This window comes from Sturnira hondurensis, unplaced genomic scaffold, assembly GCF_014824575.4.
Source record: "Sturnira hondurensis isolate 20B ecotype Veracruz unplaced genomic scaffold, ASM1482457v3 Scaffold0001074, whole genome shotgun sequence".
Lineage (NCBI taxonomy): Eukaryota > Metazoa > Chordata > Mammalia > Chiroptera > Phyllostomidae > Sturnira > Sturnira hondurensis.
Window position 1 is genome coordinate 2,561,069 of NW_028073705.1, and position 22,510 is coordinate 2,583,578.

At 40.9% G+C, this 22,510-nt stretch overlaps 1 protein-coding gene across 7 annotated transcripts in view; it reads right to left on the reverse strand.

Moving 5' to 3' along the window:
- DGKH (diacylglycerol kinase eta) overlaps positions 1–22,510 on the reverse strand; it is a 210,297-nt gene that overhangs the window by 125,733 nt on the left and 62,054 nt on the right. For all 7 annotated transcript variants that reach the window (XM_037060214.1, XM_037060225.1, XM_037060193.1 and 4 more), the window contains exon 3: positions 1,556–1,666. In XM_037060214.1, coding sequence (XP_036916109.1) covers positions 1,556–1,666 — 111 coding nt within the window. The remainder of the gene's footprint in view (positions 1–1,555; positions 1,667–22,510) is intronic.

Sequence of the window (22,510 nt, forward strand, 5' to 3'; positions counted from 1 at the left end):
TGTAAATAATGGAATAAGGGACACTAAATAATTTCAAAGAAAACGGAATTTCATCAAGTGGCAACAGAGGGAAAGTCAACAGGCAATGGGAGACAGGGGCAAGGCTGCCAGTGGTCAGTGCTGCCTAGAGAAAAAGTGAAGGCACGGTGGAGCCGGGTCAGGGACGGCCCTGAACATAACGACTCTTAAAATAAGATTATTTTATTGGGTTATTACTTCTATGGCTACACAAATCAAGCCTTAGGTCTTGTTTGTTGATTTGTTTTTACTTCCTGGTGTATAATTCTACCTGCATCAGGAACATACATTCTTTAATATAGAAATTATCAATTACTTAATTGGCACAGCAGCAAAAAAAATCTTCATGTTCATTTTTTGGGGGAAAAAACGCAAAAAACTAATCATTATAATTTTTTTCTTCCAAAACTACATTATTCATATTTTATTCAACTGTTATATAAAAATTATTTAAAGCCTTAACTTGAGCCCTGGCTGGTATAGCTCAGTGGATTGAGCGCAGGCCTGCGAACCAAACAACTGAGGTTCAATTCCCAGTCTGGGCAAAAGCCTGGGTTACAGGCCAGTTCCCAGCAGGGGACGCACGAGAGTCAACTATACATTGATACTTCTCTCCCTCTCTCTTTCCCTCTAAAGAGAAATAAATAAAATCTTTAAAAAAAAGAAAAAAGAAAGCCTTAATTTGGTTTCGCTATGATTCTTATTCTTAACTGCTAGCATAAACAGAGATTATTGTGTGTCAAGTACTACGTAATAAGCACTTCGTGCCTATTGTCTCACTTCGGCCTCCTCTCAAGATCACATGCTGTCTACAGCCATTCTACATGCTGGAATTGGATAGGAATTCTCGTCTGAAACCAGAGCATTGCTTCATTTTTAAAAAATTTAATTTCATTTTATTTTAGAGAGAGAAGAAGGGAGGGAGAGAGAAGGAGAGAAATAACGATGTACGACAGAAACATCGATGGGTTGCCTTCTTACAACCCAGGCATGTGACCTGACTGAAAACCAAACTGGCAACCTTTTGGTTTGGGGAATGACGCCTAACCAGCTGAGCCACACAGGCCAGCCAGGGCACAGCACGGATTCTTAACAACTATAGCAATCCTCTCACTTCCGGTCAGGAAAAGATTTATAACGTAAAAAAATAACAAGAAAGGGAGAAAAACCAAATTTTCAGGTGATCATATCTAATAAGGTTACATTTAATATTTCATTTAATTGGAAGGAAAGAACAACAAAAGAAATAATGAAAAAGAAAGGAAGGAGAGAAGCGGAGAGAGAAAGGGAGGTTGGGCAAGAGAGAGCTAGCGACACTGGAGCCTTCCTCTCCCTCCGTCCGTAGGGGACATGCTGTGAGTGAAGCTGACTCACGTGGGCTTCCCTGGGGTTGGGTCCACTACGGATCACGTTTATACTGAACTCACACAACTGCAAAGGGTTACAGTGAGCCCCAAGACAAAACCAGTTTAGAAAACCAAAATTCAAAATCCACCCACAGCCTCAAGTGCTCGCAACGAGTACTGTCCTGAATTACCTTTGAGTCCTTTGCATAATAAAGTGTTCGGCCTCGAAGCTTGAAGTATCGCTTTTTCCACCTTTGGAAAGAACTGGTTTGCTTCAACAGTTGTCCCTCTTTAATACTGGTCTGAAAGAAGGAGAGAAGAGAGGCACAATGACAGAATTAAAATAAAGTTCAAAACCAAATAAAATGCTAAATTAATAACACATTATAATTAATATTTTGAATATTGCTTCCCATGTCCTACAAATTATATGACAGAATATTTTCTTCTCCTTTTTTTTATTCAACCAAGGGAACACATGTGCAAAGTCCCAAGGAGCAAAGGTAAATTTAACATGGCTCCCTAACCTCCGAGCAGTCACAAATAGTATGAAAGGCGCATGCACACAAACGAGTAGTCATAATACAGTGTGACACATACAACGACTTGTATATAGTATTTAATAAATGGTGAAATGGATAAGAGGCATAGTATATGTACTGATTAAAAAAGGCACAGACTTTACATCCCCATGATTTTTTATAACTGGAAATTTGTACTTCTTTCACTTTTTTACCCATCATCCCCTCTACCCTTCTCCCATCTGACAACCTTTATGAATATAGTCAATAATATGGTAATAACTATGTACAGTGTCAGATGGACAGTGGACTTATCAGGGTGATTACTTGTAAATGTCTAATCACTATGTTGTACACCTGAAACTAATATAATGTTGTATGTCAACTGTAATTTAAAAAATAAATCCACAATAATTTTAAAAAAGAAAAACCTGGGCTCTGGAGTCAAAAATCTTGTGTTTAACTCCTTGTGCCACCACTTAGTAGCTGGATGGTCTTAATCAAATGACTAAACTTCCTTATACCTTTATTTGTTCATCCATAAAATGGAATAACAACTTATAGGTTGTTGTGAGAAATTAATTTAAAAAAACTTGTAAAGGACTTACTGTATGTGTATGGCACACAGTGAGTGGTCATAAGTAACAAATAGCTAATGACACATGTTATTGTAACAAACACATTTAATGCCCGGTGTACGGCTGCCCAGAGAAGGAAGCATCAGTTCTGCTTCAGAGAGAGTCAAAGACGTCCCCCCAGAGGAGGGCCCAGGTGGGGCTGGGAGTCTACCAGAGTAAGAGATGAACAAGCGCATTTTAGGTGTATGCAAAAGTAGAAAGGTTTAAACCGGCAGGGAAGGGTTTACAAGGGGAAGCAGCAGGAGGTGCGGCTGGAAGAGGCAGGCAGGGGCTGTATGCTAGACCCTGTGCTAAGTGCTTATGTATCCAAGTTGAGTTCAACATCACCAACAAAAATACTTGGAACCCCTCCAGCCTCATCTAGTATCTCTCCCTCACTTGGCTCCTCCGTCCACAACGTTTGCTTTTGGTGTGCATGTATTCTCCCCTCTTAGGTCTGGATACTACCTAGTCCCTCCTCCTGAACTGTTCTTCCCTCAGATACCCATCTGCCCAACTCATTCACCTCTTTCAAGTCTCTGACCTTTCAATGAGATCCACCTCACCAACCTGCTATTTAACACAGCTACATGCTCTCCATATCTCCCCCATCTGGGTCTTACTTAGTCCCCCATAGAAAGCACTTACTATCTCCTAATGTATAATGTAATGTATTATGTTCACTGTACTGCCCCTATTAGAACAGAAGGTCCTTGAGTTTATTATATATAACAAAATTAAACTTAATGATTCATAATAATTGGAAGTAAAAAAGAAAGAAAGGAAAAAAGAGGGAAACTACACTTACAACAAAATAAACTTCCAGCCTTGTTGTTGAGTTTGTGCTTAGGAGACAAGGCACAGGACTGATGGGAGGAGGTCCAAGATGGATCACACTAATACGGAATTCACAGGAAAGCAAGAAGGATATACTGAAGGATATACAAAAACAGCTTACAGAACCCAAATCTTAAATCTACCCTACTTGATTGCACACTGGTATCTCAAGTGTCAAGAGCATTATCTAGCACATACAATATTGAGACTTACATGAATTTATACTAGGTACTAAGATTAAGCCCATATCTATTTTAGGGCAGAGTTTATTACCAACTTTTACACTTCACTGTCTTTTATTATGAAGAAGACATAAAATACTGAGAAAAGTTTGATGTCACCAATAAGGTAGTTAAGTTATATTAATGTTTATTTTCAACTTCAATAAAAGATTTTTCTCTACAGCTTTCTCTAAGACTGTCCTCCAGGAACTGCTGAGAGGTCATTAAAATTTAATGATAACAAAATACTTTTAAAACTTTAATAGCAAAAAGCTGCCCTGGCTGGTGTAGCTCAGTGGATTGAGCACGGGCCTGCGAACCACACGATAGCAGTTCGATCCCCAGTCAGGGCACATGCCTGGGTTGCAGGCCAGTTCCCAGCAGGGGACACACGAGAGGCGACCATACATTGATGTCTCTCTCCCTCTCTCCTTCCCTTCCCCTCTAAAGATAAATAAATAAAAATCTTAAAAAAAAACTTTAATAGCAAAAAGCTTGATTTGAATGCAGACAAACTTCAAGACCAGCTCTGCAACACACTAACAATAGAACCTGGGCAGGTTACTTCAGCTCGCTGTGCCCCAGTTTTCTAAAGTATGGGAACAATAATACCAACTTCAAAAGCTTGTTGCACTTAATTTAATTACAAGTTAATGTGTGGAGCGCACTTGCACTGTCTGGGTTACAGAAAACATCCAATAAATGGCAGAAAGTGTTGTTATTATTATGATATCATTATGTTACTAACTTCAGGGAGTATTTGCCAGGCACCGAATTATTACAGCTTCCTGGATGAAGAGAATAAATGTTCAATGGCCACTGTGAGGGCAAATAACAGCTGGAGCAAGAGAAGAGTACGAAGAGATGAAGCTAAGGGAGACAAGAGCTAGGAGCTGCTGGCTTTTTTATTCTAAGTAAAAAAGCTAGTGAAATGTTTGGAGCAGGAAAGTGAGAATGGGGAAAGGGGAGAGAAGGGAGGAGGGGACCAGTTAGAAGGCTGCTGCAGTAGTCCAAGGCAGAGACACCGGGAGCTCAAACCAAGTTCTAGCCTTACTGATAAGGACAGAAGTAGAGCGATCTGTGATGCGATTCTGGAGGCAGAATCGACTGAACTTGCTGATACTCATGAAGGACAAGAGAGGGAAAAGCACCAAGGAAACTCTGAGCATTTGGCTTGAGCAAGGAGATGCAAAAGGCTGAGAGGACAGGTGCTGGAAGAGTTCCATGTGTGCTCCACTGTGGTGCTGCCGCAGCATTTCATGTTGCCCTGGGCAGGGACTGTAATTCTTAAATCTAAACACCAAGTACTGAAACACTATAAAAATGTAATTTATCCAAAGAACAAATCGGTTGGAGATACGAATTACAGAAGTGAGTGTTACTGTGATTTTGGTAAAATTCTGTTTAAGGCAATGAGAAAGAAAATTTAATGTTTGGTCTATTTGTGTTCCATGAGCACTGTTTTAAGAAAGCATAATCAGCCTACTTCATTCTCCACATGCCTATTAAAGTAATTTTCTAAAACAAAGACCTGATTATATTATGCCACAACTCAAAACCCTTCATTAGTTCCCTACTGCCTACAGCATAGAGTCCACATTTCTGTAAGTACCACGGAAGACCCCTACTTGATGCTCTCCAACCTCATCACGGCCCCTTCCCACGCTGCTCCCTCCACCCTAAGTGTTCTCTCCTCAATCTGTCTGTCTTAAAAGCTCCCATTCATTTCAACTTGGGACCCAGTGCTACTGGCCCTGTGAAGGCCTCTCTGACCCGAGGAAGAAGTGACCACTCCCACCTTTGTCTCCCAGACCACCCTTACCCTATCTGAATAGCCTTCCAACAGCCACCGACTACATTGCTTCAAACCTGGCTTTTCTATCAGCCTCCAAAACGTCCCACCAGTTCCTCCTGAGTCCAGTCCCTTTGGCTTTATACCATGTATCCCTCTTTCCTCTTCTGAATTTTGTCCCACCATGAATTTCTTACTTCCTTAGAATTAAGTCTGAGTTCTTCGTTGGAGCAAATGTATATATCATATTAAGCTTTATTAAATACACCAGTTGTTCTAAAATCTGGGTAATCATCTGAATCAGTTAGGAAACTTTGTAGACATGAACAGCCTCAGTTCATCTGGGAGGTTCTGATTTGACATGATTAGTGCAGGGCATTTGTTAACCTGCTCGCGTTAACAGCTCTTTCAGTGGTTGTAATTGTCATCCAGGCTTAATAAGCACTCTCATAAACAACAGCAAGTAAAATAATTTGTGTAAGTCCTTTAAAAAGATAATTCAGCACTTTTGGGTTTTCTCTTTTCATTCACTTTTAATGGTACCGATCAGTCTAAACCATTTGCTCTTGTGTCTTTGAGTATTTAAAAAGTTTGGTAAGAATCTTCCTAAAACACACCTCTCAGGTGGTACTATATCAGTACAAACTCAAAATGTTTTTCTCATGTGTGCAGCTCCATTAACATGCCAGTCCTACCCTCTTTCCACACCCACTAGCTCTTTCCAGCGAAGGTGGGGGTAGCCATTTGGGTTAATAACTGTGCATGCTCACTCATGCTCTTCCCTTTTTCTTCTTCAGAGCCAGCTGCCCATAAGGAACCAAGTCATGCTCAACTGTCATTCAGAGAAAAAAACAAATTCGATTTGCAGAAGACTAAGCCTTCTGAATGAGGGAATGAAAACGCGGGATTTGTACCACACACGACTGTGTATAGGAAACGTGGGGAGGGAGGCAGATAAAGAACAGCAGCCCTGGCCGCTGCTGCTCCCTCTTCCTTGATGTCTCCCGCCTGATCCACCACCCAAAGCCGGTGCTGGCACTGGCCTGACCCAGCCAAGAAAGCAAATCCTGGCAGAGGAATGAGTGTGGACAATGAAAAGGTGTTTCACACAGGAGCCAGAAGATAATGCAGAAAAGAGGGGTATCTCAGCTTATAAAAGAATGGAGATAGGGAGTGTTTCTGGAGTCAGTTTTGATAATGATGCAATAAAGTGCTTTGTCATTTATATCACCAAACATTTCCCCTTTTATAAACTGCATTTTGAGTAGGTTTTGTGTATCAGAATAATCAGAGGATATATGACAAAACACTTTTAAAAGGTAATCCAGGACCTGACCAGCTGAGCCTCCTCCCCAGTCAGAGGACCTCTGAGGAATTCTACAGTTCCATGAAATACAGTCCAAAACTATATGGCACAATAATTACATGCACTTAATATAATAATATCTAATAGTCATATAACAATCAGCATTTAATATTCTAGAAGTTTGTGAAATAATTTTATTTGTTTTAGTCATATACACCTACTGCTGTTTTGGTTTAAAAAATTTTTTTTCAGAAGTCATTGTTTACTTTGCCATGTAAAACCCATCCACACAGTATTCAGGTTGTCTGGGATGTGAATGGTGAGAGAAAAATGCAGTCTGGTCATCCGTCCTGCACTGGCAGCAGACACACTCTAGTGCTGTGTGTACAGTGTTTGTCAAGTCAAGGGAAGATTAATACTCCGGGTCTGTGGTTCTGCCGTTTCTCATCCTGCCATGTGCCATGGAAAAGGCTTCCCACCACAACTCACAGGACCTGTCCAAAGGATTTAATCTGTCAGAAAACGCCCAACTCTGCAGCAGCAGCTCGCACTAATTCTGAGAAGGGCTAGATTGACTCCTCAAGAAATCCAGGGAATGTATGCATAAGGAGACACTGAAGGAGCTACAGTTTCCCCAGGCCTTGTGAAGTATTCTGAAATCTCCGAATCTATTCAAAATATCTTCATCATTTTGTTTGGAATACTATAAACTCTCATATTTGCAGCACATTGAATTATAAATTAACACATTCTAGAGCAAAATCATGGATATTATCTAACATATTTTAATTTCCCTTTATATCAAAAACCATCTCATAATTGCTGAGGTCCTTCGTCCCTTATACTGCTTTGTAATTCCCTTGAGAAAAGCTATTTAATTACTTTCCTAAAAATGTAGTTTTGTGAATTTTAATTTGTTAATTTCTAAAATTAAGCTTTCTTTCCATTTTTAATATGTTTCTTCTTTACGAGTTTCTAAATATATTTTTCTAATAGGTAATACTGAAAAGATAAACATATATAATTTTATAACATGCTATTGTACTCTTATTTAAAGGAGAAGGTAAAAAATGTGGCACACAGCAAAAATGCTTCTTCTTGTAGTTCATAAATACAATGAACTACAACATATTACCACAGGGTGGTAGTGGTGTTATGCCTAATGCTCAGGTTTTCCTTTCAGGGCCAGGAACATAGATGGGTGTTTTGTCAGAGTTAGAGGAATTCTGGCAGATACTCGTGAGTGGCACATAGTATTCTGTTGTAAAGGGGTAAAAAAATCTATTCTTTCAACTGTGAATTTACTTCTTCCTTTATTAAGCACCCTCACTCACTTCCAAAAATAATCCCTTTACCCACACAGCCACAATGACACAGTATTTTGATGTAGGAGCCTAAAATGAACCACTAAACATTATGGTTTTTTTTCCAAACAGAAACTAACATGCAAAAAAGACCACCTCACACCATGCCCGAGTCTCACACTGTTCCCACTGTTCCCAATCCCAGAATGCGGTTCCTGGCTGAGGTAAGAGCTGGGCATCAGAGGTGTGGCCAAGGATGGGATGGAATGGGGTGAAGCTCAGGACCTGCAGACTAATTGAATATAAGCAGGAGTCATATAGTCACCAAATATATTTGTCTCAGAAGGGCTATTAACCACTCTAAGCAAAATATCTGCTTATTTTCTGGAATTTAAATTGTACACTCAAAATATGCTTCTCAAATTCTCTGTTTCTTCCCCAGAGATTGAGTATCTGGGTCCCAACTGCATGAGAAATTCTTAGTTAGATTTCTGCCAATTCATAGGCAGGTAGGTAGGTAGACACTGATATATTATATTTAATATCTCACAAACTGCACTCTAATGATGGTTTCAAGGGGCAGGACTGGTACCCCTAAAAGGATAATCCATTTCTGGTAGATTTTAAAAAAACATCTTAGTTGTTCAAAGAAATGAATGAAATCAAATGTGACTATCCTCTGTGAAAGGTCAGAGAGGAAAGCTGTGCAAAGGACTAAGAAAACCAATAATCTGCATACACAAAAGCCTTACACCAACATGGGCTCTGCACTTTGCTCATGACAGTGTGTTCCTTTATCTAAATTCAGCTCCCGTCACCTATGTACACCCTGCCTGAAAAACTGAACTCCTCCCTCCTTTATGCTGCTTCTGTACATTCTTTGTACTTGTCTCTGTGCACCTTAGCACTGCAATCTGTTTACCTGGAGGACAGAGATGCAGAGCTGTGGCCTGCGTGCACACCCTGGCTCCACAGCTGACTAGATGTTAAAGGCCTTGGGCAAATTACTTCACCTTCCTGTGCTCAAGTTTCCTTTGAAATCTGAACAATAATGATGATAACTAACTCGTAGGGGTGCTGTTTAGACTAAGTGAGTCAATGCATGGAAAATACTGACAACAATTCCCGACACATAACGCTCAGTATATACTAGCTGTTCTTACGTTTCTCTTGTTCTTGCCCTTTACTAGGCAGTAAACTTCCCAGAGGCAGCATTGTGTTTGTTGACTTTATCTCTGTATCCAGTATAAAGCACATGCCCATCACCTCAGTGGTACTTATCGTTTGTTAAACCAAACTGAATGCTTCCCTCTGTCTTCCCTCTCCACTCATTCTTTCCCCTTGGCATATCTGGCCTTAGAAAGCAAAACCTTTTTTCACCTCTTGACTACATCCCAGGTCACAATCTATGCCTTCTTCACAACTATAAAACTCATTAAAAAAACGAAAGAAAAATATTCTTGCTGCCCCTTTCCTTTTTTCCAAACATTGCACCACTTTGACTCTTTAAGAAAACAGCCCCCTGGCTATTTCCAATTATATCCTCTGTGCCAAATCTCTCTGGGTGAAGGTGTCCTTCACATTGTCCCAATTATGTCATCTGAATATACACGTTACTCCTAAAAAGTCCATATTTATTTTCAATTTTTCACTCCAGCCCCATTTACAACTGTGTATTTGACATCTCCACATCCACCTGAAACTCAACAAGTACATTTTATTTCATGTAATATATGTCTTATTATAACAGAAAGAGATACTGGTCTGTTTCAAGAAACCTACATTCAAACTCTGAAACTTCCAGTAAATGACTACCCAACACTGAGCAAAAGGGACCCTATCCGGAATCCAAAATGAACTCAGCACCAACTTACAGCCACTCTGTCCCCTTCCCTGTGACCCCCATCTGCTAAAGGCAGCTTCACCTCCCTAAGCACACAATCCTCAAATTCCAAACTATCTTCCATTCTCCCTGGCCTCTATATTCGTTAGTTTTCCACCAAAATGTCCTCAAAACCTAGACTTCCTTGCTACTTCTACTGCCACTGTCCCGACGCTGGTAACCTCACTACTTCTCACCTCAACTTAGCGAATCACCTCCTAAGAAGAAAATGAAGACTAGCTCTGGAGGCGAAATCTCCTGCCGGAGGTGAGAGCTGGATCAGCTGCATCAGCCAGCCTGACTGCCTCCAGCACCCACCCCACATGTGAAAGTACTGTCCCCTTTAACTTTGGCCCAAGTGTGAAAAACTACCCTTAAAACCCCATAATAAAGTGGAGGCAAAACAAAACATAAAACAAGTCTTAACCAAAGGTCAGCAATGAGAAAAGGGATGAAACACAGAGAGGTCCGTGCTAGACAATATGAACAAAATATCTCGTCCTCCAAGCCTACAGCCCAAAGAGGGACCACAGGACCTGTTTTGACTCCACCAGCAGGTGCACACACCAAGCTCAGACAGACACCACACCCAAGGTCTCCAAAGCAAAACCAAGAAGCCAGACTCTCCTGTCAGACTGTATACGGCATGCTCTCACAGTTGTTCCTCTACACACAGGAGATGCTGGCTTGCTGGGCATGCCTCAACTGAATACTGGTCCTTATTCTTCATAAAAGAAAACTGCATGGACATAAACATGAAAAACACATATACCTAATTAATCCCTCCCCAACCAATTCTCTATACTCCATCCTTCCAAAATGACTTCCTTATTATGCAGGTCCCATCATATCACTTCCCTGTTCAAAATCTTTGTTGTTCATCAACTACAGAGTTAAAGAAAAGATCTGCATCTACAGCCCTTGACCATCAACACCTTTACTGCTTTTGTAGCTTCCTTTCTAGGTGCAGCTTCCATCCCCACACCCCTGCAGCTTGTGCTCCTGCTATACTGGCCTACTGGTCACTGGCTGAGCAAAACACACAGCCTCCTACCTTGCAGCCTTTGCTTCAGTGTCCTGCCACAGGCCCAGAATGCTCTTCCCCAGGATTTTCCCCCTCAGTGACTCACCCGTAAGTATGTCCGTGTGTCACCCAAGTGAGTAGCACTCACTCATTTACAATTCCACATGCTCAGTCCTCCCAGAGCCCTACTTGTAAAAGGTAATGGAATTGCAGGAAGAGAGAAATGTGATCAGATGATATTTACTACAAAGATATTATCATTTACTACAAAGACATTATCACCGTCATTTTCAATATTGTCAGTGGTACATGAATTCCGAAAAATATATTACACCATGAGAATAAAATAAATCACAAAACAGGTCAAGTTACCCATTCAGTCTTCATTAGATTGTTTAATCCTTTCTCCCTAACCCCAAAAGTCCAATTATTTTATTTTTTCCTCATCTTACTCAAACTCCAATCCACTTGAGAAAAGTTGTGTTGAAAAAAGTGGATGTTTCTGTTACTGCTGGAATGAAACAGAACATTTTCTTTCCCTCTCTCCAATTAACATATCCCTACCTCTTAAATGCCTGTATTAGGCCACATCACATTATGTGGTTCCTTTATTACACATGATGCTCTGCACACACACAGACTTGTTTGCTGAGGTTATATAAAGTCAGGGAAGAGTTGCTGCTGGCTGTACTTTTCCCTAGGGAAGGTAAAGACTATTTTACTTGATGCCTAAGAAGTAAAAAAATTCCTTAAGTGAAGAGGTAAAAATGAGGTTCAATCATTCACACATGAACTATTACATCTTTTCATTCATTTAACACATTTATGGAATATCTACAAGTCAGAAACTATTCTAAACAGTGGAAATAAAGCAGTAAATAAATCAGATGAAAATGGGTACCTTCCTGGAGGTAATAAGACCAGTCTTAAGATTCTACAAAGGATTTTTATCAATATTTAATTTCATTTTAGTTAACCTATATATAAAAGGTGTGTGGACACTACTCACCTGCTTATAAACCCTACTAAACTAGTTTGTATGACCAAGAAAACCTGCAAGTAGCATATAAAACAGTAAATACAAAAGTCTGGAACAATACCCTATGATCACTCAAAGAACAGAGACAGTAAGCAGCCACTTCAGAGTAGCAGAATCAAAGTCTGAATGAGCATCAAAAAGAGAATTTACCACACACTTTCAAAAAGATGCCTGTTGTTTTCTTTTATGAAATTTATAACCTTAGTATATAAAACTTTAAAACCACACACACACACATACCTATAGAAATTATTAACTGTTTTAGATGGCTAAGATTATGTATTTTTTATAAAAAGCACCTTGAAAAGTTTTTTAAACTTTTCTAAATTAAATATTTTATTCCTTTAATACTGCTTTACTACTAATACCAGAAGTAACCAAACTCAGAAATGTTGTAAGTGACTATCAGCCTTAGGCATTAAACTGAAGTTTATTTAATAAAGAAGTAGTCTCCCGATAAAGAGATCCTGTGTAGAGCAGAGAAAATCCTTTGTGCAGGGGAAAAAATCAGCTAGTAATCTACCATGTTCAATTCTTCCCTTCTCCTGATACTCAGCCTTCCAGCTACAAACTCCATTTCCTGGCCTCCCTTGCATGTGGCCATGTGACTAAGTCTAGGTTACTGGGACATGAGAAGAAGTGACAGGAAAACTCAAGTATCATCCCCGCATAGACATTTGACCTGGGTTTACACAGTCTCTTTCCCACTTTCTGCTGGCTGGCGATGGTGATGACCTGAGTAACCTTAGAAGCTGCCCAGAGACACTACATTGCCCAGGTATGATAGACAATATCTGTATCTCCTCAAAATTCATATGTTGAAGCCCAAGCTTCAAAGTGATGATAAGGTCATAAAGGCAGAGCCCTCACGAATGGAATTAGTACCCTTAAAAAAGAGACCCCAGAGAGCCCCCCCACCCCTCTACCGTGTGAGGACACAGCAAGAAGACGGCCATCTATGAACCAGGGAGAGTGCCCTCCCAGACAGTGAATCAGCCGGGGCCTTCCTTGATCTTGGGCTTCTAGCCTCCAGAGCTAGAAGAAATAAATGTGTGTTGTTTATAAGCCACCCAGTCTATGTTTTGTTAGAGTAGCCTGAACAGACAAGGCAAGAGGTTTTTTAGAGTTGGACCTCCCCCTTTGGCTAAGATCTCGCCAATAGAACGTGAGCAGAAGTAACAGATATCATTTCAGTCTAGGCCTTTATACATGGGCCTACGTGCTCCATGTTATTTTTCATGGTTTTCTGCCTGGAACTCAGAAATGGTGACAGAACTTTGACCATAAAAGCAAGGACAATCCCCTGGGGGCACAGCAAAGAAACACTATGGAGGGAACCAGGGTTCCTGAGTGGCCCTGAGCAACAGATAAACCCACTTACCTCAGAAGCTTTCCTGGACCTTGATGTTAAGACAGACTTTTTTTGTCCCCTAAGTCTCTGAACTCAGGGAATTTCTTGTGTGTGTGTGTGTGTGTGTGTGTGTGGATAGAATTATATTTTCTTTTTTTAAAATTTATTTTAATTGTTGTTAGAGAATTTCTTAGTTATTACAACTCGGCAACAATGTCTAACCTAGACTAAAACCACCCCACCGATCTGGACCCCATGCCTCTCAACTGTTTCTGGTGAGACAGAAATGAACTTTTACATTATTTGTACTACTATATTTTGGGTTTTGTCACAGCAGGTTAGTCGAAATATACTATGTTCCTACCATCTAGTCTATAAGTGGTCACTACACATGTGTTGCCACTGTTCAAGGCCTGACAGGTTCATGGCATTTGTGCAGATGGAAAAATATTCACGGAGCCGTTGGGATGTCTGGCATGCCGTTACTACGTGGGTGGGTGAGCCACGCATGCTGCAAGCTGCCTATCTGCACGTCTCATGCCACGGCCCTTGCTCCCCAGCGTGGCACCTGCCCCCTTGCGTGTATCATCACCCCCAGCAGGGAATCCCTACCTGTTTAAGTACTAGAGCAGAACAAAGCCGCAAGATGCCAGAAATTATATAACATAATTCTGCACATGAGAACCCACTTCATGTTATGGGAACAGTTTATCGGGCCCAGTCTCAAGACTATGAGAACACTGGTTATCAGGCCCCTCCAAGGCTATGGGAACACTGCTCCCCTTAGCTACCCAGACACCTGGGTGAGGAAGCCAGACTGCCTCCACTTACCTTACAACACATAAATCCAGGAATAGATGAAAGAATCTATCCAACATCTACTTCCCTTTTCCTCCTTCACAACAGAACCCTGATCTGGTTTATATACTCCTCTGAAAGTCATGTGCTTAGGGGAGACTTGCTGACTCTATTCCTAGTTCTAGCAAGTACACAGTAATTAGTTTAATAAATTGCTCGGAGGATTCCTTTCCCCTTGCCATCAGTAATTAGTTCAGAGGTTGGACATGACCCAATTCTAGCCAATGACATGTAAAGGAGGTCTCCTGGGGAGGTGGTGGATGAGCTGCTTTTGCTATCCAAAAGAAAAAGCCTGTTTTCTGTGACACCCTGAATTGATTCAGGCACTTTACTAGGGACACAGCTAACACAGTGATGCGGGCAAAGCCAAGAGAAGCACAGAGAGAAGTGAGTCAGAGCCCGCCCCTCCTCTAGGTGTTCAAGCCAGTATGACTTAGGGCCTTTTGGTTACCTGCAGCTGATAAAATATGAGTCCCCACAAAGTATACATAATAAATAGACCAATGCTGGAAATGAAACAGAAATAATATACTACCCCATCCCAATCACAAAATGAGAGAAAGTTACTTAATTGCTATCACCCTTGGAGCATCAAAAAGCACCTGGAACCAGCATAAGCAGAAGAAAGCTCAGCTATGCTGAACAGCATTCACTTGCTCTTACTTCAGAATGACAATCCACAAAACTCTAAGGCTTAATATTACATACACCCCAAGCCCTGACCAAAATACAACACTCCTCCTCAGGTGGACTTCAGAGGACTCCTGGGAATGGAAGCAAAACCTCATCTGCCTGAGCCACTCAGTTCCTGTGCTTTTTCTTCAACCAGGCACAATGTGGTGATCTTTTTGCTTACTTCTTACTAATTCTCAACCCAATCTTTTAAAAGCTTTCGAAACATTCTGTGTACTCTTGTCAAACTCCAAATCAGTATAACCACTGCCCCGCAAAAATAAAGCCCCACTGAGTACAAACAGCAAAAACAGTACTTTCTCCAAATCCATTCAGAACCCTAATCATTCTTTGTCATGGATTAAATCTGTTCCAAAGCGTTTCCAGACATTCATAAAAATTAAGACCTTTGGTCACAAAAACAACTTTATTTCAGGAGGTAAAATGTCCAGTTCAAACTCCAAACTTTATTCAAAATTAAACTTTCTCCCCTCCTGAAGCCCAGGATGCTCCAGGTACCACAGGCGTCTTCTCTTGAATCTGCCAGCTCTTCCCTTCAAATCACTACCCAGAGTGTCGTGACTCCTTAAACGGGGCCTCTTCAAGGGTTCTGCAGAGATTTTTCCCTCTGGAAACATCCTGCTGTGGCCCCCAGGGCTCACACAGAGCCTCTCCCCCAGATGATCTCTTAGAATGTCCCCACACCCTCCAGCCTCTGCATTTAATGGGCATACCTCCAGCCTCTACTGCGAAGGCCACACTGCTGTTGGCAGGAATGGCTCTTGGGCAGGGATAGTCATTAAAACACCCTCTCCTGATCTTCCTGGCCCATAAGGTCAAATTCAAGGAGTTCATCATCACCAAGCCCTTATTATATGGAATGTTAAAGGGACTTATCTAAGAAAAAGAAGATAAAAAATATGAACAGTGAATGGACATCAAACTCACAGTTACTGACAACCACACCTAAAACAAAAGCAAACCAAGAGGACAGCTAGATCAGGAGTGGAACCATAGAAATGGAGATCACATGGAGGGTTAGCAACAGCGGAGTGGGAGGAGGAGAAGGGGGAGAAGGTAGAGAATAAGTAGCATAGAGGGTAGGTAGAAAATAGACGGGGGGAGGGCAGGAATACTATAGGAAATACAGAATCTAAAGAACTGTGACACATGGACATGAACGAAAGGGGGGAATGGTGGGGAAGGGGTGTGCAGGGTGGAGAGGAGTGAAGGGGGGGAATGGGACAACTGTAATGGCATAATCAATAAAATACATTAAAGAAAGAAAAAAAATAGACCCCACTGCCTGTTATTAGCGAGAATACGCTAGCTCCCCAGGTGGCCACATCTTGTTCTGCAGCCAGGCAGGCAGGTATAGCTCCAATATTTGACCTCCAGAAGAGACAGATCATATCACGAGAACCAAGCAGTCTCTTTCCAACCCCCTCACTCAGCTTGAGGTGAAATGGAAGCACCCCTTTCCTTCCTGCCCTCCCAGCCCATCTTGGCTGCTTCAACCTAAGTTACACCTCCAAGGTGGTAGGCTAAGGGGAGCAACCTCACTTAGGAATGTGGATGTCATTGCCACCTATTGTTTGCAACCTTTAGGGACCTCAGCCAAAACTGAAGCAGAACAAAACCCATGTCAACATCCTGTTTTGCTTGTTTTTCCCAGTATCCAGTACATCTACCTCTTCCTACTCACTCTTCCTCCAATGTCTAGAACAGACTCAGTCCTTCTGTGTTCACAAACTTTGTTTACACATACTTTTTTTTAACTTAGCCATTGTGTTTTTCCCGCTTCTCCCTCTTGAAACTACCAAACCTCTAAAATTCCCTAACCTCATCACCTCTGTTTCTTCAGCAAACATTTCCTCTGACCATCTGCAAATATGTTTGTCCTCCAGAAATCCCTGAAACAGAACTCTCAAGTCACCTGTGATCTTTTAGACTGGTGTTGTCCAACAGAATTTTCTGCAGTGATGGACATGTTCTGTATCTGCACTGAGTGGGCACAAGCCACAGGTGGCTGTTGAGCACCTGAATTCCCAATTCTCACTTCACTGTAATACTACCATTTGGTGCTACCAGGCATTCTTCCAGGAACTTTTCTTTATTCTTAGTTCTATGAGGTGATTTTTAAAACGTGTGTAGAACTGAAAACAATGGGCTGAAGAAAAAGGCCAGTCTAGGCTGAGAAAACAACATGAATATACTCTTATGCAGGGATTAATTAATCAGCAAATTGTGTCTTAAAAAACAATGTACATATGTACATACGTTAATTTAAAAGTACTTAATTGCTCAAAAATTTTAGCCATCATCTGAGCCTTCAGTAAGTTGTAAACTTTTTGCTGGTGGAGGTTCTTGACTAGATATTGATGGCTTAACTGATCAGGGCAGTGGTTTCTGAAGGATGTATTAGCTGTGGGAATTTCTTAAAATAAGACAATAAAGAAATTTGCTCAATCAACTGACTCGCCCTTTCATGAACAATTTCTCTGTGGCATGCAGTGCTGTTTGGTAGCATTTTACCCACAGAACTTCTTTCACAATTGGAGTCAATGCTCTCCAACCTGCTGCTTCTTTATCAAGTAAGTTTATGTAATATTCCATCTTATTTGGGACTCTCTGCACTTCCTGAACCTGTGTGTCTTTTTCCATGCCAAATAAGGGAAGTTTTCGGTCACTATTTCAAATAGGTTCTCGATTCCTTGCTCACTCTCTTCTCATCCTGGTATCCCCACGATGCTGGTCTTGTTACGCTTCATGTTGGTGCAAAGGTTTCTTAAACTCTCATGTTTTTAAAATTCCTTTTTCTTCTTGTTACTCTGCTTGGGTATTTTTCTCTACCTTGTCTTTCCAAATCATTGATTTGATCCTCTACTTCACCTAACCTACTGTTTATTCCTTCCAGCTTATTATTTATTTCAGATACTGCATTCTTTATTTCTGACTGGTCCTTTTTGGTTTCTATTTCTTTCTTCATGCTGTTGAGCATTCTTATAATCTTTAAATCTTTAAATCTGATAAATTGCTTGCCTCCATTTCATTTAGTTCTTGTTCTGGAGAGTTTTCTTGTTTTTTCATTTGGACCTGTTTATTTGTCTTCCCACTTTGGCTGCCTCTTTGTGTTTGTTTCTATGTATGAGACAGATCTGCAAAGACTCTGGTGCAGACTTATCTCAGATATTGCCTATGACTGGCCCTGGGCAACATGTTTGGAGCTATCAGTGATCCACAGCTTTTACTACTCTGCTGGGCCTGGGTGTGTACAGAAAGTACCAAGCTGCACACCAAGGCCAGCTTTTACCAGCATGAGGCCTGGAGGAGAGTCAGTTAAGGTCTCAAAGCTCCCAGAGATCTGACTTTGCCTTCAGACTTTCTGTTAGGCTGATTCAGTTATAGTGGCTCTAACTGTACTTCTTAGCGGCCAGCTTAAGCTCCACGGGATGGGGCAAGAGGAATTCATGCTGGTGAGACTATTGCTTCCGTCTAGGCTGTTGGTGCAAGGAAGGGAGGGCTGTGCCTGAAAAAGATGGCTTCAGCAATATGGAGAATGACTCAGCACAGGAAGCCTAGTGGCTGACACTTTAGCTCTATCCCCAGAGCCATTAGCCCCAGACTCTCCTCACATGGCTCTAGGCTGCTCTGCTCTCCCACTCCCGGAGCCCAGGGTAAGTGGCTAAAAATGAAATTTTGTATGTTGACCCTTTAGGAGACTCTGTGTGTCTCCAGCTCTCTCTCCCTGGTGGATAGAAGCCCTGCAGCTTTTCACAGCCAGATGTTATTTGGATTCTTTTCCTGGTCTTCTAGGCTGGGGAGCCCCACTCTACACTTCTCAGAGAGAACCCCCTGGCCGCTGAAACATCCCTCTAGAACTTCAGGAACCAGCATGGAAGCCCAGCTAGCCCTTTCACACCTCCACACTTCCTACCAGTTTCCATGCAGTGAAGTGGTTTCTTCTCTAAGTCCTTGGTTATTAGGCTTCTCTCCAGCTAGTGTTAGGTTGGTTATTCGGGATGATTCACTTGTAATTCCAGTTTGGTCCTGGGAGAAGGTTAGTGTAGCTTCCACCTACACTACTGCCATCTCCCATACCCTTCTATGTAATATTCTAAACTCTTTGTTGTCTTTTCAACAATCTTCACAGCATCTTCACCACGAGTAGATTCCATCTCAAAAAACTAACAGAAGCAACTCTTCATCTGTGAAGTTTTATCATGAGATTGAGGCAATTCAATCTTATCTGCAGGCTCCAATTATAACTTTAGTTCTCTTGCTATTTCCACCACATCTGCGGTTACTACCACCACTGAAGTCTTAGCCCCTCGAAGTCATCCATGAGGGCTGGAATCAACTTCCTCTAGAAACACTGTTAATGTTGACATTTAGACCTCTTCCCATGAATCACAAATGTTTTTTAATAGCATCTAAAACAGTGAATCCTTTCCAGAAGGTTTACAATTTACTTTGCCAAGACCGATCAAAGGAATTACGATCCATGGCAGCCACAGTCTTACAAAATGTATTTCTGAAATAATAAGACTTGAAAGTCAAAATTACTCTTTGATCCATGGCCTGCAGAATGAATGCTGTTTTAGCAGGCATGAAAATGAGGTTAAACTTGTACCTCCCCTCCACCTATCAGAGCTCTTGGGTGCATTGACAATCAGCAGTAACATATTAAAAGGAGTATTTTTTTCTGAGTAACAGGTCTCAACAGTGGGCTTAAAATACTCAGTAAACCATATTATAAACTGATGTTCTGTCATGGAGGCTTTGCTGATTCATTTACAGAGCACAGGCAGCATAGAATTAGCATAATTCTTAAGGGGCCTAGGGTTTTCAGAAGGTAAATGATCACTGGCTCCAACTTAAAGTCATTAGCTACATGAATCCCTAACATGAGAGTCAGCCTGTCTTTTAAGTTTGAAGCCAGGCACTGACTTCTCCTTTCTAGCTATGAAAGTCCTAGACGGCATCTTCTTCCAATACACAGCTGTTTCATCCCACTGAAAACGTGTTGCTTAGAGAAGCCATCTTCATAATTATCTTATCTAGATATTCTGGATCATTTGCTACAGTTTCTACACCAGTACTTGCTGCTTTACCTTAAACTTTTATGTTATGGAGATGGCTTATCCTCAAACTTCAAAAACCAACCTCTGCTAGTTTCAAACTTTTCTTCTATAGCTACTTCATCCCTCTTGGCCTTCTTAGTAATTGAAGAGGGCTAGGGCCTTCCTCTACATTAAGCTTTGGTTTAAGGGAATCTTATGGCTGGTTTGATCTTCTATCCAAACCACTAAAACTTTCTCCAGGTCAGCGATAAGGCTGTTTCTCTTTCTTATCATTTGTGTGTTTGCTATAATACTTTTAATTTCCTTCATGAACTTTTTCCCCTTTGCATTCACAACCTGACTAACTGGTGCAAGAGGCCTAGCTTTTGGCCTATTTCAACTTGCCTTTCTCACTAAGGTGAATCATTTCCAGCTTCTTATATGAAATGAAAGACATGCAATTCTTCCTTTCATTTGGCATACTTATAGACCGCTATAGAGTTATTAATTGGCCAAAGTTCAACACTGTTGTGTCTCAGGAAATATGGAGGACTGAGGAAAAGGAGAGAGATGGGAGGAAGGGCTAGTCAGTGGAACAATCAAAATACACACATCAATCAAGTTTACCGTCTCACACAGATGTGGTTCATAACATCAAAGACTGCTGATCGCAGATCACCATAACAAGTATAATAATAATGAAAACATCTGAAAGATTGTGAGAATTACCAAAATGTGATACAGAGAAAGAAAGTGAGCCAAAACTGCTGAAAAATCGTGCCAACAGACTTGAACTGAACACAGGGTTGCCACAAACCTTAAACTTGTAAAAAATAAAATAAAATAAAAGTCAGGATCTGTGAAGCACAATAAAGCAAAGTCCAATAAATGATGTATGCCCATATTGCAAAGTAAATTAATATGAACAAAACTGTTTTGAAATCCAGGCCTTTTTCCAAACATGAGCACAAGTTAATGCTTTGGTGGCATCTACTGTGTAAAATTTTGTATACAATATTTGTCTGTGCTGTTCCTCATTAGTGTTTTTGGAGTTTTTTAAAGTATATTAAAAAAATAAAATTCAGAGCAAGTGCTTACTGATCCCCCACAGCACCTCTGTACCCCTGTGAAGGTAACCTCATGGAAACCTTCACCTATTTCCGTGAAGCAGTGTGGGGGTCATTCAACCACAGGTCCACAATCCCCATGTCCACACTCCTGCTTTACTGTCCTTTCTTCGAGTTATCACCTTCGAACAACCTACTGACACAACCTACTTATCTGTTACACTTACACTTTTTATATGGTTCTATGAGATTCATATTTATATCTGATATTATATGTTCTGTTCATTGCTGCATTCAATTGCAAAACAGTTGCCTGGCACATAGCTGGCACTCAATAAATATTTGTTAAAGGATAAATAAAATATCTTTCAAGACTTCACCCTTGCTTTTAGTGCTGCCTCCACACCTTCAACTCCAAAACACTGAACTGTACCCAAGCATTCTCTACTGTTTCAGGCCTTCTCTCCCAGTGGGTTTATCACCAACCCTCCATGCTGCTACTAGGATCCTATGCAATACACTTTCCTAACATACCTCACATTTCTCCTAAAATGTTCAATGTTCATGTCTGCTGCGCCCACGAAGGGGTACAGTCTCCTTGAGGGCCTTTATTCAGCCTCAACACTTTGTATACTTCCTGGCTCATATTAAGCTTTTAAATAAACATGCTGAGATGCTATATAATTGAACTGACAAACTAGAGACATATTGCTAAGGAAGACTCAACAAGATTTGATAATGTAGAATAAAAAGGGTAAAGATGCAAGAAGGGAAATGGAAGAATTGGTTCTGCCACTAACAAAATGAGAGACAAGAGCAGGTTGCCCAGGCACTGTGATTCCAGGCAGAGACAGGACAAGTACATCTATCCGAAGAAATGAAAATGCAATATAAGAGTTGGAAAGTAAAATTTAGAAAATCACCCAGAACGTAGAGTGAAAAGACAAAAAGATGTAAAATGGGAGAGGTAAGGGAAAATGAGATGAGTGGAGAAGGTCCAACATCCACATAAAAAAGATTCAAAAAAAAAAAGGGCAGACAAAACAAAAGGGAAGAGATAATTCAAGCCAATTACCCAGAATTGAAGTCCGGAAAGGCATACAAAAAGCCCACACAAGGGAAGAAAGTAAACCTACATGAGTATCACTGTAAAATTTCAAATTACCAAAGAAAACAGAATATCCTGCAAGCTTCCAAAGAAAAAAGGGGAAAGGTATAAAAAGCATTGAAGGTCCAGATTATAAAGGATTTCTCATTTCTGGAAATTCAAAGGTAATAAAGCAATGCCTCCAATGTGCTGAAGGAAATGGTTTCTAAACTATAATTCTGAACACAGCCAAAGCATAAAGCCTGTGTGATTACAAAAAACAGATGCATCTTCAAACACAAAAAAACCCACCTGTCCAGAACCCCCTACTCCTACATACTCAGACTCATCATCAGACCCTGAATAATCTTTGCCCACTCTCCTTTGTCACATGGGTACTTCCATCCCACCTCGAGTGACACCTGCCTCTTGAAACAGTCCTTGGTCTAGCAACAGGAACATTCTCTATTAATAGGGCAGCAATTTTATTGATCTTTGCAAACCC